The following is a 16,326-nucleotide window of genomic DNA, read 5'->3' as shown; positions in this document are numbered from 1 at the left end:
CTAAAAAGTCATTGGAAATTTTGGCACAGAAATGTGAAAGTTTCTTTTTCTTTGCATTTTTTTCCCTTGTTATCAACCTGAAAGAGGCTGATTTGACTGACAACAACAATCTTTGTTGAAACAACATGACTGAATGTAAAGTCAACCATGTACCATGAATCACATGTGCAAAGAATTCCAAGCCTGTTTAATCATCAATCAATCACTACAGTCATGATAAATTAATATTATACGTGAATATGATCAGGTCAATGCAGGTAATATTATCCCCCCAAATTCCTGTTTATTCCTGGTGATTTCTGAAGATTCCCTTGGAAAGCCTCTAACTTTCAAAATTCTTTGAATTTTGAGATCCGAGTCACTTGGCACTTAAAGGGGACATATCATGCTTGTTTCTCCTTTTCACTATGCCAGACTAGGATGCCTGTAAAGCATTTCTGCCCTCAGTACAAGTCATTTAGTTCCTTCATTGCCCCACAATAGCTTTCTCAATATCTTCAGTTTGGGCCATTCTGAAGATCTCATTGAAACGCTCCAGAGAATGACCTCCAGTAACCTCGCAACGTCACAGCCTTTTGTGCTCTGATTGGTCAGTTCTATCAGAGGGGCGGAGGGGGTAGAGCCAGGGGGCAGTTTTTGCAGCATGGCAGTATTTACAAAATCACCACATTGAATGGAGTACACCGAGCGAGTTTGCTGTTTGCCAAAACTTCACCGTAAGGCATTGATAGCACTAATAAAATGGCAGAGTGTAGGATACGTCCTTTTGTATTGGACCCCGAGTCAGACCCGGACGGTTCTGCAGCTCAGGAGGAAGAAAATCCACCTCAACACAGATCATCTCAGGACGCTTCAGTGTGGTGAGTCAAACCCGTACTGTAACATGTAGAGTTTATACGTTTATACTCGGCTCTTGGTGGGTGTATCCCTCGGTGGCGGTTGTGTGACTAACTGACATCACAGAGGAGGAGCTGCTCTATCAGATTACTCCAATGAAAAGAAAGGATCCTCGTGTCATCACAACGGTCGAAATCTCGCGGCCAAATGGCAATGACCTATTTTCAGAGGCATCAAATCTCGTTCTAGGATATCAGAAAAAATACAATATCTCATTTTTTGAAAATTCAGGGGGTAAAAGGTCTTGTTTTCAAATTCATTATATTATATGTAAGTATTAAATCAGGGATCAGCATGATATGTCCCCTTCAAAGCACTGGTGAAAAACTTAAAAAACTGTAAAATTGGTGACCCCTATGGACAAAGTGCTACCCCTTACTCTCCAGCTTTGCCACCTTGATTTTTTAAAACCCAAAGAGACATCAATATTACAGCCAATTCACACAACGAGCGCCACTTCAGAGTGCCAGTCCTGTTGGTAATGGGCCAGAACTTCTATGGTGCTTTTCTGGTCTTTCCGACAACACATAGTGCATTACACTGCTAGTCTGGCAGAGGTTTCTATTGGAAATCATCACTTTTTCAACTAACCCTCCCATCAATATACCATCCACCAACAGTGGGAGGAATTTGGGGTTCAGTGTCTTGCTAAAGGAGCAATGGGCATTGAACCCCTGACCTTCCCATTGAGAGGCGACGACTCTACCACTGAGCCATAGCCCGCCCACTGTCAATCTGCCCCCATTCAAGTCAATACACCAATTCACATAGGAAGTGCAGCGACTAGGCTACATCTCTGATTTATCATAGCCCTGTGCTCTGTCTGTTTTCAACTGAGTCCACTCCCAACACATGTCAATCTGAACAGAGAAGATCAACCTGGACAGAAAATCAGCCTCAAAAACAGATAATCCAGGCTGTTCTAAAAATAAAACACAATATCTGGACTTCCAACCAATGTCAGATTGTTTAGCCTAAGAATACTCATTGATCACGACTACAAAACAGACACATAACTGTGATCCATGTCAACCACAGCAGGACTTTAAGCTAATAACTTTGTCAGAAGGTAACAGCACGCAATAGTAGAATTGATCGTTTTATATTTAACACATTTAAACCTATCAAGAAATGAAAATTCATGTTGTGCAGAAAACTCGGACATGTTGAGAGCATGGGAGTAACAGAATAATGTCTAAACAAGGAAAAATACTGTTGTTCTCTCTGTACTGAGCTTTTAATGTTGACGATAATGAGCCACTAAATTTACCACAGTCTCAGACTTTGAGATACCCTGACTCGTGTGTTTTACAGGGAATATCAAGTACAGCATGTCAAAGAGGTATTAAATGTATGAAAATCAATAAGGAGCAGTGGTACCTTTGGTGAAGTGGTCCTCTTGTGGGTGGAAGCCAATAAATAGAAACAGAACCCAGACTCTGGTCTGTGACTATGGGGGCCTGAGGGATGGGCACAGGTCTCCGCTCCGTCAGCCACTTCTGGTAGACCAAGTCAAGATAACAGTGCATACGAGCCACTTGGTTGGGGGTGAAATGGTTGGTGCAGTTGTCGTCTGATGGGGTACCAAAAGAAAGAAATTATATTTTTGATAAACCAAGAAGTTACATGTTACCCCCTCCTCCACCATCACTGTGCTACTTTCCTACTCCACAGGTCACTGCAGTTAACTTGTTCCATGTGTACATACCTCTTTGTCTAAACATCTACAGCTACAAGTCAGGAAATGAGAGGGTGCTTCCTGCTGTACCTGTGTAGCTCATGTAATTGCTGTAAGGTGTGTCCTGGTAGGTGGTGACTCCACAGGTATCATTGACCGCTCCAGGATCATGGCAGGCTTTAGATTTGGGTGTGGGGGCAGTGTCAGCACACAGGTCCCCTGTCTCCATAGACGGGGTGGTCTCCTGAAGTATGAAGAGGTCAGATCACATAAATGAGTAGATAGCAGAGGAAGAAGTAGAGAGACCACTTTCTCAAACTGTTTGCCTCGATATGTACAAACTTCATTTCAAGAGTTCAGATTAGACCAGGGCTCAGGGAGGATGATGATAACGGGTTCAAGGAATCTTATGGATAAAGCAATTATGTATTGCAAAATGCAGGATGGTGTAGTGAGATACATTGTTTAAAATACATAATTTGAATCGACATTTTTTTGAGTTATTGCAAATTTTTCCCCTATAAAACATGACGGACTTTATTGATATACTGTAGCTGACTGCAAAGAAGCCAAAAAAAAAACGCCTCTTCCCTTCATACCGTGAACACTACATCTATATATTACACATTCACTAGATTTTATCCAACTCTTTTTTTTATTATCATAACTTTTCTCTTTTCGATCGACTTTTCCAACTCACTATGCCAGTTCAACAAAATTAAATTGTAAATCCACATTGTGTCATGTTTCTTTCTTCTCTTTTTCATCTCTGTATTTCCTCTAAAGAGCCCCTTCATCACACATAGCTTGAACTTCTATGCAGTTAAAAGGTTTTGTTTATCTGTCTTCACATTAACCCCTTGATGCTTGCTGTCGCAAATCTGCAATATACCCTGTCAGGTCTTGATGCAGCTGAAATGACCTTTGTATCTCATTATTACCCAATGATTGATATTCTCTACAAACCAAAGACCATATCAGATCCACTATGTCACAATATATTGGTCAGTGGATGAACTCATCATGCCTAAATATAAAATATAACTTAGCAATAACTATTGTGTGTACTATTCTTAGTTTTACAATCCCCACTTAATTTTAAGTGATACTCTGGGATGGAACAAGTTGGGTCCTATCACAAGGTTTAGGGCAGAAATTACCCCTACAGCAGTGATTTTGTGTTCGTCCTGGCAGACTACCTGCGTTTGTTTATATCTGGCACGCCGCGCGCGCCGACTGATACACTAACCAGTGAGCGCCTCGTAGCCAGCTGTGGCTCTGCAGCAGAGGTAGCGCCGTTTTACAACACGATGAGAACTAGAGCCTTATTTAGCATGTGTTTTAGTGTGAAAGTAACGCACTGAAAATTCTCTATATAAAGCGTGAATGCAGACCGATGTCAGATTTTTTTGGTGGGAGTCCGTTTGTGTTTTTGGTCAAGTTAAATATGGTCCCGTCTAAGTGCAGAGGAACCCGACAGAGGAGCAGGGAGGGGGTGTTTGGTGCATGCGCTCTGGGCTTCTGCTGCACAAAAACACTGCTGGAGGGGTCATTTCTGCCCTAAACCTTGTGATAGGACCCAACTTGTTCCATCCCGGAGTATCACTGTAACATCTGTAAGAATGCAAAAAAACCATAAAAACAATCTATTCTTATAATTGATAATTAATTCAGGCAGTAAGGGGCGAAGCATCACAAGGAAAATACGCTCCTACCTGACATGGGTCATCACAGGAGTCCCGCTCGCTCACCCCCTTGAACACATGGTACAGTCCTAAGATGTGGCCCATCTCATGGATCATGGTGTTGTGGTGGCCCATGGTGCCAAAGTAGGACGGGTTAAGAACCATCCCCCCTGAAGACAAAACATCAGCTTTACTGTTCAGAAACCGTTAAAGTGTGTTTGTTTCTGATGACACTGTCAGTTTTTTTTTTTTTTTTATTCAAAAAGCTAAATGTTGAACGAAAAAAAATGTGGTAAAACTCTGAACCTCCAGATTCTTAACTACCAGCTTTGTCTCTTCAGCTGCGTTTTCACCCTCCTCTACAGCTGGCTGGCATTTTGAGAAAGAGAAACAGACAGCTGCAGTAAAATAACAAGGAAATGTGACATTAAAACCAATTAGGAATGAAGTAAAACTTAAGTATGTGAAACTAAACAGAAAAAAAAACTGGGTGTGTGGCTTCTGGCTGATGTGGGACATTGTTTTCTTGCTCTGCTGAAATGTTTGTCTCTTCTCTGAGTTGAATTTTTAATCACAGACTACAATCAGCCCTTTTCTCAGGCCAGGGGAGGTTACAGGTTGTTTTCTTTCTTTAAGTTGGTCTGTTGATAATTTGTAGGCAGGATTTCTCAACAAATTTTAATGAAATTTGGTAGAAAGTTAGTACATGCACCGTGAACAGCAAGGGATTTCTTTTTTTGGCACGGGTCTGAACTCAGTGTTCCACTTTAATTATTTCTTAACAAAGAAAGATGAAGCCTGCTGCACTTTTCTGCTGATGTACCTCCTTCACTTTGGACATTTTGTATTTCAGTGTGTATTTCATTAAAAAGTGAAACACATGTTGTTCTAAAAAATAAAAACAAATAAACTTAATCTAGTGATTTATCTTTAACAGACAGGGTAAATTTATCTCATAAGTAGCCTGAAGAAGAGATTCATGTTTTCTGTGACATGCCAACAGTCAAAGACTGAAAAAAAGATGTGATAGTTATTGGTTTTCTAACAAGAAACAGAGTGTTTAGTGGTAAAGACACTGAACAATGAAGACATTAAATACAAACACACTAAACAACAGGGCCTCCAGGGAGGACATGTCATCCGCTCACTTGTTTTTAAATGGGCACAGACGCTGAGCAACTGAAACGAATGTCATGAGGGAGACATTCAGAGCGCTCAAGTCAACAGTTTGAAAATGTATCACCCGCTCAGACAACATGGAAACAGTAAAGGGATGTTTCCTGTTAAAGGAAGTCATTTAAAGTTTATACACTTACAGAACTACATGTTGTGAGTTTCATATTTCCATCAATTTTTGTCCCTAAAACAACAACCAGGGGAAATGTTATGGCTTCAGAAGCTAGAGCTGTTCCTTCACTGGGCAAAAACAAAAGAGTTTAGTGCAAGTTTCTAAACATTCAACTCTACCATTTCTTTTCATGTCAAAATTAACAAATGTAGTCTTAAAAGCTGACACCTGCAAAACTATGTAGTTAAAGATGCGAGGAGGATCTGTTTTAATTGGACTGCCTCGCCACCTTCTGGCCCAGTATCTCTGCATACTGTCGTATAAGACTTTTAGTAAAGCGTGTTTGTTTTGGAATTCAATAGAGATCAGATCAAAACAAATTTTCTTTGATCAAGACAACTTTGACTGGATAGAACGCGCCAAGGTAAGGTGTTCATTGATACAGTTACATAATGGAATGGTTTAAAACATGACATCAAGCAAAGATTGTAGTAGCCCGTTATATGTAGTGCTATCGGCAGCCCAGTGATCTGACGTATCTGTAGGCTAACATGACAATAAGTAAACACTGTCAGTTTGGATATAGTTTATTAGCTGACTATAATTAGCACAGCTGGCAGCCCGTTGCTCTAAGAAATGTCTGTCCTGTGTAATGTGAGTGAATCCTGGTTAGAGCTAACGTAACCTCACTCTTCATTTTATTGATAGACTCTCAAGTTTGAACAGATCACTGCAGAATAACTGCTGACTGTGGGTTGGAATGAACATTATAACAAACAGCTTAGCTCCTGTGTTAGCTTTTAGCTCGGGCTGTATCTCTCTCCTGTTTATCTTTCTTCTGCTCTTCTGTCCTTTTTCTGTCTGACAGGTAGACTCCAGTGTCCACCATCACTACAAAATTAATCACATAAATCATTTTCAGCAGAGAAAAACAGAGATCTCTCTTATCACTATCAAACTTTGTCAGGTGGCTGGGAGTGAGAAGCGTGTATGCTTTAACAGCTTGCAATAAGGCATAAATTTCAACAAAGTTACAGAGCCCACACTGCTAATGGTTTGGTTGTTGTTAGGTCTATCAGTCCTCATTAGTGGATAGTCTACTGGTGATTGGGAGATCAAACAGGCAGCATGCCAAGAAAATCTCAAAAGCTCCAACTGGTCTACTGATATTCCTCAGATGTTTCATGGAGATAATAAGTGATGGAGGGTAGAGGAAGTACTAAAGGTACTCGCAGATGTAACCTACCTTGGTGGGTAAGAGCCTCCTTCGCCCATGGCCAGGTTGCAGCTCCTGCCAACTCTTCCCGCACTGAGTTGCTTGCAAAGAAAACATTGAGCGTGTCACTGCCGCTCAGCTGCAGCTCCTCCTTCAGCTCCTTCACGCTCATGTAGGCTCTTCAAGAACAGAGGGAGGAAATACAAACATATTGAAACAGAAGAACTGCTCTAATGCTTCTTACAGTAAACTCTGAAGAGTTATGTAATGTATACATGAAAAATGTATGCAATAAACATTTCAAACAAAGCAAGTGGTGTAAGTAATACCACAGATTTAAATGTCACCGTGATGGATATGTAAAGGAAAGCAGTGTAGAAACGTTATCCTGAGTAATGTGGCTGTGGAAATCAACCTGTTCTTATGTTTTGAACAGACAGAATGTTTCAACAGTGGTCAAGAGTATTAATGTCTACGTTATTTTTTTTTTCAGTAACACAGATAAAGAGATAGAAAGCCACTATCTGAAAACACATGTTAACAGAACCAGATATTAAAAGAAAAGATGTTTGTGTGTTGGAGCGCTGCGGGTTAGGACTTGAGCAGTTAAGCCAAGTAGTGTTAGTAAAGAAGAAGGTTTGCTTAGCTTTATTCCTCAGAATACACAGAGAAGAAAGTACCACTGAACAGCTTAAAAAACACATTATGGTAATGCCTTTCTGACTCTGCTAATCATAAATATAACTCCTAGCTGTTTTTTTTTCTTCCTCTGTTTGCTGAATGTACATTGCGCTATAAATCCACAAACAAGATATGAAACTTGAAGTGTTGCTTGCCTGGCTGTTGTCAGATTTTAACCCTGTGGTATTAACAAGCTTTCCGTCAACCAGCAGTTTACTTCTTATCACTTTAAGCAGTTATGGTGTTTCTACCAGTGTTGCCTGTAGATGTAAACCATCTTATGACATTAAAGGCAGTATTCTTGACCAGTGGGTGTACGCATGTACAGTTATAGAACAGTCCAATTAGCTGAAGCATTAGCTTCTGGTTGTAACTGGTTGCACCATGAAAGCTAGGCAGGTGCAGGATGCTGTTGACCTGAGAAACCTCCTGGAAAACCCCTATCTAAAAAATTTGAATCCAGTATGCATACTTTGCATAAACAGCAACAAACATGGCAAGTGGTAACAGTGTCACTGAAAGAAGACTAAGAAATTTAAAAAAAAAAAAAGAAAAGTATAAGAATGTAAAATGAACAAACAGCTGTCGTCAGCTAGTCAATCTTCAAAGATAAAGAAAAAGAAAGGGAACATTAAGATAAAGATCTTGAAAAGAGTAAATGTGTGTGATGTTTCCGAGCTTACAGTAGTAGGCCTCTAAAACAAAATAAGCAAAATGAAAGCTGCTTTGTGGAACAAGTACCGCAGCAATGCCCTGGTACCTTGAAGAATAACTCTATAAACAGTTGTTTGTTGAACTCCAACATTTCACCACATACATCTTGGAAGAACCCAGATGCATACATTTGAAGAGCCAATCAGACTTGGAAAAACTGATGGCAGTGAGCCTTGCCGGTTCAAGACTTGCCTCATTTTTCTTATTTGTTAACTGAAAAATGTTGTCTCTTAAATCTATTTTTCGTTCAGCTCCACACCATCACACTTTTCCAAAGGATTAATTGGATCCTTAAATGTCTGTTTTCTTCACATATTTTTTTCTTATATGGTAACACATAAGCACAATAACTGCAATCTTCTTTCATGTGCAATAATCTGTTAGCGTCTGTACAGATATTAAATTTAATGATCTGTTGGGGCATTGACCTGATTTATGTGCACCCCTAATCTTTTTTTTTTTTTTTTTTTTTTTAACATTTGTACATACAGTCCATTTTCATTGCTAACGTACCAACAGAGCCAGGACTCACACTTGAGTCTTGACTTTTATGACTTGTGACTTCACTGGGACTTGGGCACTGATAAACCTAACAACTGGACTTGTAAGATGCAGAGGAGGACTCTGACCTTGTTTATTAACAGTGGTATATTGTTTTTGTTCTTTTCAATACAAGGGCACAGAAATCTGTTCTGTTTTGTTTTGCCTGCATATGTGTTCACCTGCTATCACGCCTTATTGTTCAGCAGACGTCCAGGCCAGGATGTCTGAGGAGGTTCAGTGAGTCAAGCTTTTTGCTTTCAGATTTATACGGCTAATGCTAGCAAGAGCATGTTTGATACCTTCAAGTGGAAACGTATGTGAGATGCTAGACTGTCAGCACTAGCACGCTCTCATTTATTTATTTCACATCTTGGATTGTTGAAATAGTTGAGGTTCAATTGTTGCTTCAGTTTTCCACAGGTTTAAGTTAAGTGAACAAAAAGTCAAGTCTCTGGTTGAAACGTTTAAATCTAACAGCTCTAGAAGCGGACAGCTGGTTTGGCTAACCTGCAGGGGAAACATGTTTCTTTATTAGTTTAGCAAAATTTTTCTAGACCAACAGGATGCAGAAAGTTCCACCTTCACATAAAAACCACAAACAAAGGTAAATAAACATGCAGTAGATCACTGAGACAAGTGAGAAACCTTTTTTTTTAGGTTGATGAAATCAGTATCAGAACTTCAATCTGAAGCAGACAACAACTTAATCCTTCAGCATCTGTCTCCAGTTTCCAAACCCTAATTGTCTGAATTAGTTCAGGTGCTTAAACCAGTGTCCCCTGCATGCTTACACCGCCTTCACTTCCCCCTCACTGTGATTAATTACCCAGGAGGCACTTTGATGTGTGAAGCCATCTTTGTTTTTAAATGCAGTGATGTCAGATGTTGTTTTTTTAACTCAAATTTTTGCTTTCTTAGCTGGACAGCAGTTGTATCTATGACTGTGGGGACTGGGAAGCTTGTAGTTGGGTATGACCGTCTGTGGAAACCACTTGAAGGTTATTTATTGGCTGAGCCTCTGTTATAAGAAAGAGCAAATCGTGGAGGATAAAAGTCAGTGTGTGTGTGTGACTGTTGATGTGTATGGGGGATGTAGTTCTTTACATCTGCTCAAAGTGCAGGTGTTACCTTTCAGCAAGTGGCATGTTGTGAAGGACAGGGGTCAGAGACAGGGAGACTAACAAAAAGTAAATCTACACCCATATTCACAAACAAAATAAGGCCTCTTCACTCAAAACACTCAATCCACAAACCAAAAGAAACAAACTGAAGGTGTTGGCTCTTTGGTGTCACCACCTAACTGATGGAAAGAGCCTCCTTTTATAGACTACCCAGGCTGATGAGCACCAGCTAGGTGCACTGAGGACAGGTGAGTAGGCCTGGGACCATAGTCATAAAACAATTAATCGTACAATTAATTAAATGAACTCAATAACTTTGCTGGCCTCAATATCGCCATGTTTGTTTTCCTTGTCTCTCGCCTCCAAACAGGCTGGAAGTCAAGGGGGTTCACTCTGTGCATCGCTCTCAGCCATAAACTGTATAAAACATGGTTGTAGCATCTGCAACTTCACCCGTCTGTTCCTGAAACGGTAAAATGAAGCCAATCCATGGATGCAGCCACATTTAATATGACGCCTGTAGTGAGTTTTGTTTCGAACAGCTACAGGGTGCCCAGCAGTCACGTGACCAGAGCTGCATCTCTGATTGGATAATTAAACGATCCTAATAACCTCTAAACTGCTGAGTGAGAAAAAAAGTTCATTACCATACAGTGTGTGGGGATAGTGAAATAAGCGTTTAAAGGAGACATATCATGCTGATCCCTAAATTAATACTTACATATAATATAATAAATTTGAAAACAAGACCGTACACCCCCTCAATTTAAAAAAAATGAGATATTGTATTTTTTCTGATATCCTAGAACGAGATTTGATGCCCCTGAAAATAGGTCATTGGCATTTGGCCGCGAGATTTCGACCTTCGTGATGACACGAGGATCTTTTCTTTTTATTGGAGTAATCTGATAAAGCAGCTCCTCCTCTGTGATGTCAGTTAGTCACACAACCGCCACCGAGGGATACACCCACCAAGAGCCGAGTATCTCCCCTCAGATGCTGGATGCAGGGATTCTGCTCTGCTGAGCAGCTCGGCTTTACATGGTGAATTAGCAGTTAAAACACTGTAGTTTTAGCAGACGTCATAATACTTGTGAGACTGTGATATTTGCATGCTTGTTCTGACATGCACTGTGAACCTGGACCACAATAATGCTACGGTAATAACATAGTGACGAACTGATGGTAGAGGCGATCTTTAGACTACACTTTCAGCATGATGGATAAAACAGACAGAGAAAAGTGAAGGAGCAGGATGGAGCCCTGTTATAGAAATAGTTTAGTGGTGAAGTCTGCCTATATTTCCACGTATAAACTATACATGTTACAGTACCGGTTTGACTCACCACACTGAAGCGTCCTGAGATGATCTGTGTCCAGGTGGATTTTCTTCCTCCTGAGCTGCAGAACCGTCCGGGTCTGACTCGGGGTCCAATACAAAAGGACGTATCCTACACTCTGCCATTTTATTAGTGCTATCAATGCCTTATGGTGAAGTTTTGGCAAACAGCAAACTCGCTCGGACTTCCGCTCTTTCTGCAGCCAGCCTCAAGCGGATTCTTAATGAACAGTTACTTTTAGCACTTCCGCATAGACTTCAATTAAACTAACCGGATGTTGTCCCTTGCTCTCAGCACCTAAGCAGAATGAACAGAGTGAACCCTCTTGTCAGTTATCCAGAGTCTTTGTCTGTGGGGAGAGGCCGGGCCGCTAGCATCAGGCTAACATAAACAGAGTGCAGTAAGTGAGCTTTGTGAGCTCGTCAGGGGAAACACAGTTTAACGTAGTAAAAATTGGGAGAAAAAAAAAAAAGATGACTGTAAAGCAAAATGCCACAGCCCCAGCGTAGAAATATTTCAGCTTCAAAAAGAATGAGCAAGGTGAGCCCATCAACATGGACGAGCTGGTGTGCAGCAACAAAAAAGGCAACACAACAAACTCGCAGGCCCACCTAAGACACCACCACCTGACCCAGTTTTCCCAGCTGGAGAAGAAACTGCACCTAGAGATGCAGAGACTTTGTCTTGACAGTCGACACTCTCTGAGGCGTTTGATCAACAAAGTAAATACAAACAGAAAAGAGCAAAATAGTGTCACTCACAGAAAGTGTATTCTGAATGCTTAAAACCGAGACAACTGGACAGTTTATAGTTTGGGATGAAGCTGATGAGGATGATGAAGCCTCATGAATGAGAGGAGAAGCGTCTTCACAAACTCTGAACAGTCCAGTTGCCTCGGTTTGGAGTGTTCAGAATAACTAAGCTAGATGATGAAAATTTACATAGACACAGAAAATGCAGTTTACTACATCACAAAAGAAACGCTAAACTTAAATAAAGTTTTTTATTTAAGTGCAATTTTTTACTGAAAGCCCATTTTATTTTTATTGTCTTTTTATAATTTTTTTGAATAGTTTAAGTGATTGACATTTTGATTACATTAGTAAAAATATTCTCATGAGAAATAAAATTTTATTACATCTGAAAAAGTGTATATTGGTTATTATAAGATATTATTTGGTATTAGTGGTTAAAAAAAAAAGTAAAAAAATAAAAAAGTTATCAGCCCAGGCCTACAGGTGAGTTGAGTGAGAGGTTTGTTAGAAGTGCTGGAGGTAACAAACTACCTCCATGTGTAACAGCAGGGAAACATCAAACACCACCTTTGCATCTACAGTCGGGTCGAATCAGGTCACATTTAAAGCATGAAGGTAAATGTTTCATGCTTTATCTCACTGAAGTAAAGCTTTGTGATTTCAGACTTCAAAAGTGATTGATTATTGTTTATGTTGTGTTTCAGGCTTCACGTGGTTGATCACAATCAGCTGTTGCGTCTGAATTTGAACTTTACCTCAGTTATTGAAGTACCTCAGGTGTTAAGGTGATTGAGCTCATGTTGACGTTAAGCTTTTGATCAGGCTTGCATGTATGGCTCAGCTATGGCACAGTTATTAATACTTGTGATGTAAGTAATATGATCATATAGTGTAAATATTAAAGCTCATTAAAAATACAGGTCAGCTTTGGCTCAGTGCTGGTTTGTTTCTCCAAACGCCTGAAGGAAACACAGGTGATCTTAGGACTTTAACAGCTCAGCTTTTCATCTGGGGCAAATTTAGATCTATGAAATATGAAAGCTATAACTCCCATCCTCCTACACACACAACTGTCAGTGCACCAGAGGCAGCTCACCTCTAAATTGGTGCTCAGCAGCCAAAACCATGCATGTGTGTAATCCTTGATGCAACCCCTCCCTGAGCGCATGTGTTGTACTGTAAATAAGAATGTATTTTCACGGGCGTGTTGCCTGACTAAATGAGGTTTAAGATTTAAGATGCTTCAGGGAAACCCTGCACTCGCTTCATTACTGACGCTGAGTTCAGCTGAGGCTGCACGCAGCATCCATCACCCAGGGCTGTGCAATTACAAGTGACGGGAAGTTGACCACTAAAGAGTTGACTCTTCAACTTCTAAGACTCAGAGGATGCCTCAGTGAGAGTCGATGGCCAAGCTGGCAAAATATAAATGGCTCTTCATGACTGGAGTGAAAACCCTGGTTATGATTTAACAAAACAACCATTTGTGGGCAAATCAAATACAGAGTGAATCAACAGCAGTTTCAGCACTCGCAGTGTCAGCACTCACACATTTAGCGTGAAAAGCTGTTGATCTGGGTCCATGTTAAATGTTATTGTTGACAAGGCTGTTACTTTAAATCCTCAAGAATCACACGAAGAGGACACCAGCAGTAGTCAAACTTTCAGCACATTACAGACCTAACCGTGCACTTCCTTTGCATATAGCATGCCGTAACGAAATGTAACCCAAGTAGACGCCTCTCTGATTCCATTACCAGCATATGAGCCACCTGCATTCCCTGGTTTAAGGTAGAGTTATTGCATTGGTGCAGAAGCAAACTTGTGAAAGACAGGCAATCACAACAAGCTGCAAATGATTTAGTTGTGTCCACTTTTCAAAACTGAAAAGGCTTGTAAGCAAGGTCGCAAACCAAGCTCTTCCGCTTAGGAGCAATTGTCCAATCATGGCTTGGCAACAGACAGCGACAGACACAACACAGGACAAGCTGGACGAGCTTTGGATGTAAAGAGATTGGAGGTGGTGATTTATTTTTCCTGTTCTTAAACCACAAGTACAGCAAAAATGAAATAAACAGATGAAGAATCTTGTTTTCTTTTTTTTTTTTTTTTTTTGATATAACATGTTATAATGTACCAACCCTCCATGCAGACACTAACATAAGAAGCCCAGGGGCACAGAAAATGTTTTGTAGATCTATATTTACTGTATTTAAATATCTGGCTCTGTTAACATGTGTTTTCAAATGTTTTTTTAATGTAAAAAGTTTTTATGCAGTTAGCAGCAATGGTAGCATAAGCTGCTCAGCTGTACTTTTAATCTAATCCCCATTTTAGTAAGTTTAAACCAATCTTTACTTTTTACACATCTGTAATGGTTTGTTGCAAACTTGCTAAGGTGGGAGTAAAATTAAGAGCACAGCTGAGCAGCTCATGCTACCATTGCTGCTAACTGCATAAAAACGTATTACATTTAAACAAAAAAACATTTGCTATGAACCTGGGCTTCTTAGGTTCATGTTTGCATGGAGTGCTGATACTTTATATATGTAAAATGATTCTTAGTGTAAAACTATACAATTGTTATACAAGTCAGTTTAAAGGTACAGTGTGTTAAAACAGGAATATTTAGTGTAAAACTCTGGACTGCAGTGAGGGACATAAGTATTGAACCTGTCAACTTTTTTCTCATTACATTTATTTCCAAAGCTGCAATTCAAACGATTTTTTTTTTTACCAGACATTGGTATTAACTCAAATAATCCACACATGTAAAGAAATCATGACATTCAAGTCCATGAATAATGATTATGTGGAATAAAGTACGATAATACAGGAAAAAAAGTATTGAACACACCATGAAAAGGCTGTATACTTTGGCAAGACAATGCACCACACAACCTGAAATCTGTCAGTAATTATTACTTGAACTTCCTATTAGTGCAAACCAACATCAGCTGGGCTAGAGCAAATTGATGGTCCTATAAAAAAGGTCATTTTTTCACCAAGCAGTTACGACACATCTCATGATGGGTAAAGGCAAAGAGCTCTCTGAAGACATTCACAACCTGATTGTTGCTCAGCATCAGAATGGAACTGGTTACAGACTTATATCAAAGCACCTGAATATTCCAGTCAGCACCGTTGGGGCCATTATTCACAAGTGGAAGAAGCACCACCTTACCATCAACAGGCCACGCACAGGAGCTCCTTGCAAGATTTCTGACCAGGGAGTCAGAAAGATAGTCAGAAGAGTACTCAACAAGCCAAGGACCACCCTGAAAGTGCTCCAGAAAGACTTGGAGGCAGCAGGTACAATTGTTACAGAGAAAACAATAGGAAGATGGGACATGGGACATGTGGCTGGACCTTCCAGCAGGACAACGATCCAAAGCACACGGCAAAGTTGACTCTCAAATTGTTTCAGAAAAATGAAAATCGATCTGTTAGAATGGCCTAGTCAATCACCTGACTTTAATCCAATTGAACATTTGTGGAAAGAACTAAAGAAAAGGGTTCACCAGAGGGCACCAAAGAATATTCAGGATTTAAAGACAATCTGTGCAGAGGAATGGGCCAAAATCACACCTGATTCTTGTTGTACAACAACGCTCTTCTTCCTTCAATCCATTTCTGCTATGGTGCATGTTGACTGCGTATGTCAACTTACACCGAGTGCACGTTCAGTTCGACACCTTGCAGGAAACCAGACAGCTTGGGTCACGAGAGTGAGGAGTCCCCACACTTCCCACACCATTAGTAAGCCTCTCCTTGTTTTGTTCGGGCAGAAAAAAACTCAAATCTAATGACTCCTGGCCTGGATGGGCTCACTATGTCGGATTGTTGTTGACTACAATCTGGTTTGAGCATGTTTTAATTTGAAAATCATTGTGCATATCTAGGTGGTTCCTGTGCACAATTTCCTGCCTGCTCAATCTGCTTTTTGCGTCACAGTTCTGGGATGGAAAAAAACAGGATTGTTGCATATATGCTGCGAACTGCTGGAGCAGGGTCACAGCTGGACTGAAACAGACTGGATCCAGTGTTAGTTGACACATTGACTTGAATGGAAACTTTTCTGATCCAGTGCCGTGACAAGAGCAGAGCCAAACCGGAGACGCATCTTGTGTATTTGAACCATTATTTTGTTTTTTTCAAAGGGAACTTGGTAGTTCATTTATTCCTCCACAGGGAATGGCATGTCCAGCTCAGCCCTTTTGAAGAACTGACAAACTGGACAGAAACCAGATCAGAAGCCATCAGCTGCTGTTGATAGTCAACTCTTGAGGAAGTGTTGAGGAAAGCCAACCGATCATCAATAGCAGAATAAGTTTACACTAAATTTTGTTGTGATTTTTGATTTACTGACTAATCAGTATCAGTTGTTTAAAATGACAAAGAGTAAGCT

At 40.3% G+C, this 16,326-nt stretch overlaps 1 protein-coding gene across 1 annotated transcript in view; it reads right to left on the bottom strand.

Annotated features, from left to right (window-relative positions):
* pappa2 (pappalysin 2) overlaps window positions 1-16,326 on the bottom strand; it is a 118,618-nt gene that overhangs the window by 81,713 nt on the left and 20,579 nt on the right. Inside the window, exons 5-8 of the mRNA XM_074687739.1 lie at window positions 6,795-6,943; window positions 4,291-4,430; window positions 2,666-2,819; window positions 2,278-2,470 (exon numbers count right to left, since the gene is read on the bottom strand). Of these exons, the coding sequence (XP_074543840.1) occupies window positions 2,278-2,470; window positions 2,666-2,819; window positions 4,291-4,430; window positions 6,795-6,943 (636 nt within the window). The remainder of the gene's footprint in view (window positions 1-2,277; window positions 2,471-2,665; window positions 2,820-4,290; window positions 4,431-6,794; window positions 6,944-16,326) is intronic.

The sequence above is a fragment of the Halichoeres trimaculatus genome, unplaced genomic scaffold (genome assembly GCF_033239565.1).
Source record: "Halichoeres trimaculatus isolate MK-OKI-2021-1 unplaced genomic scaffold, fHalTri1.1 fHalTri1_scaffold_15, whole genome shotgun sequence".
NCBI classification, from domain to species: domain Eukaryota; kingdom Metazoa; phylum Chordata; class Actinopteri; order Labriformes; family Labridae; genus Halichoeres; species Halichoeres trimaculatus.
This window is presented reverse-complemented; position numbering and strand designations above follow the sequence as displayed.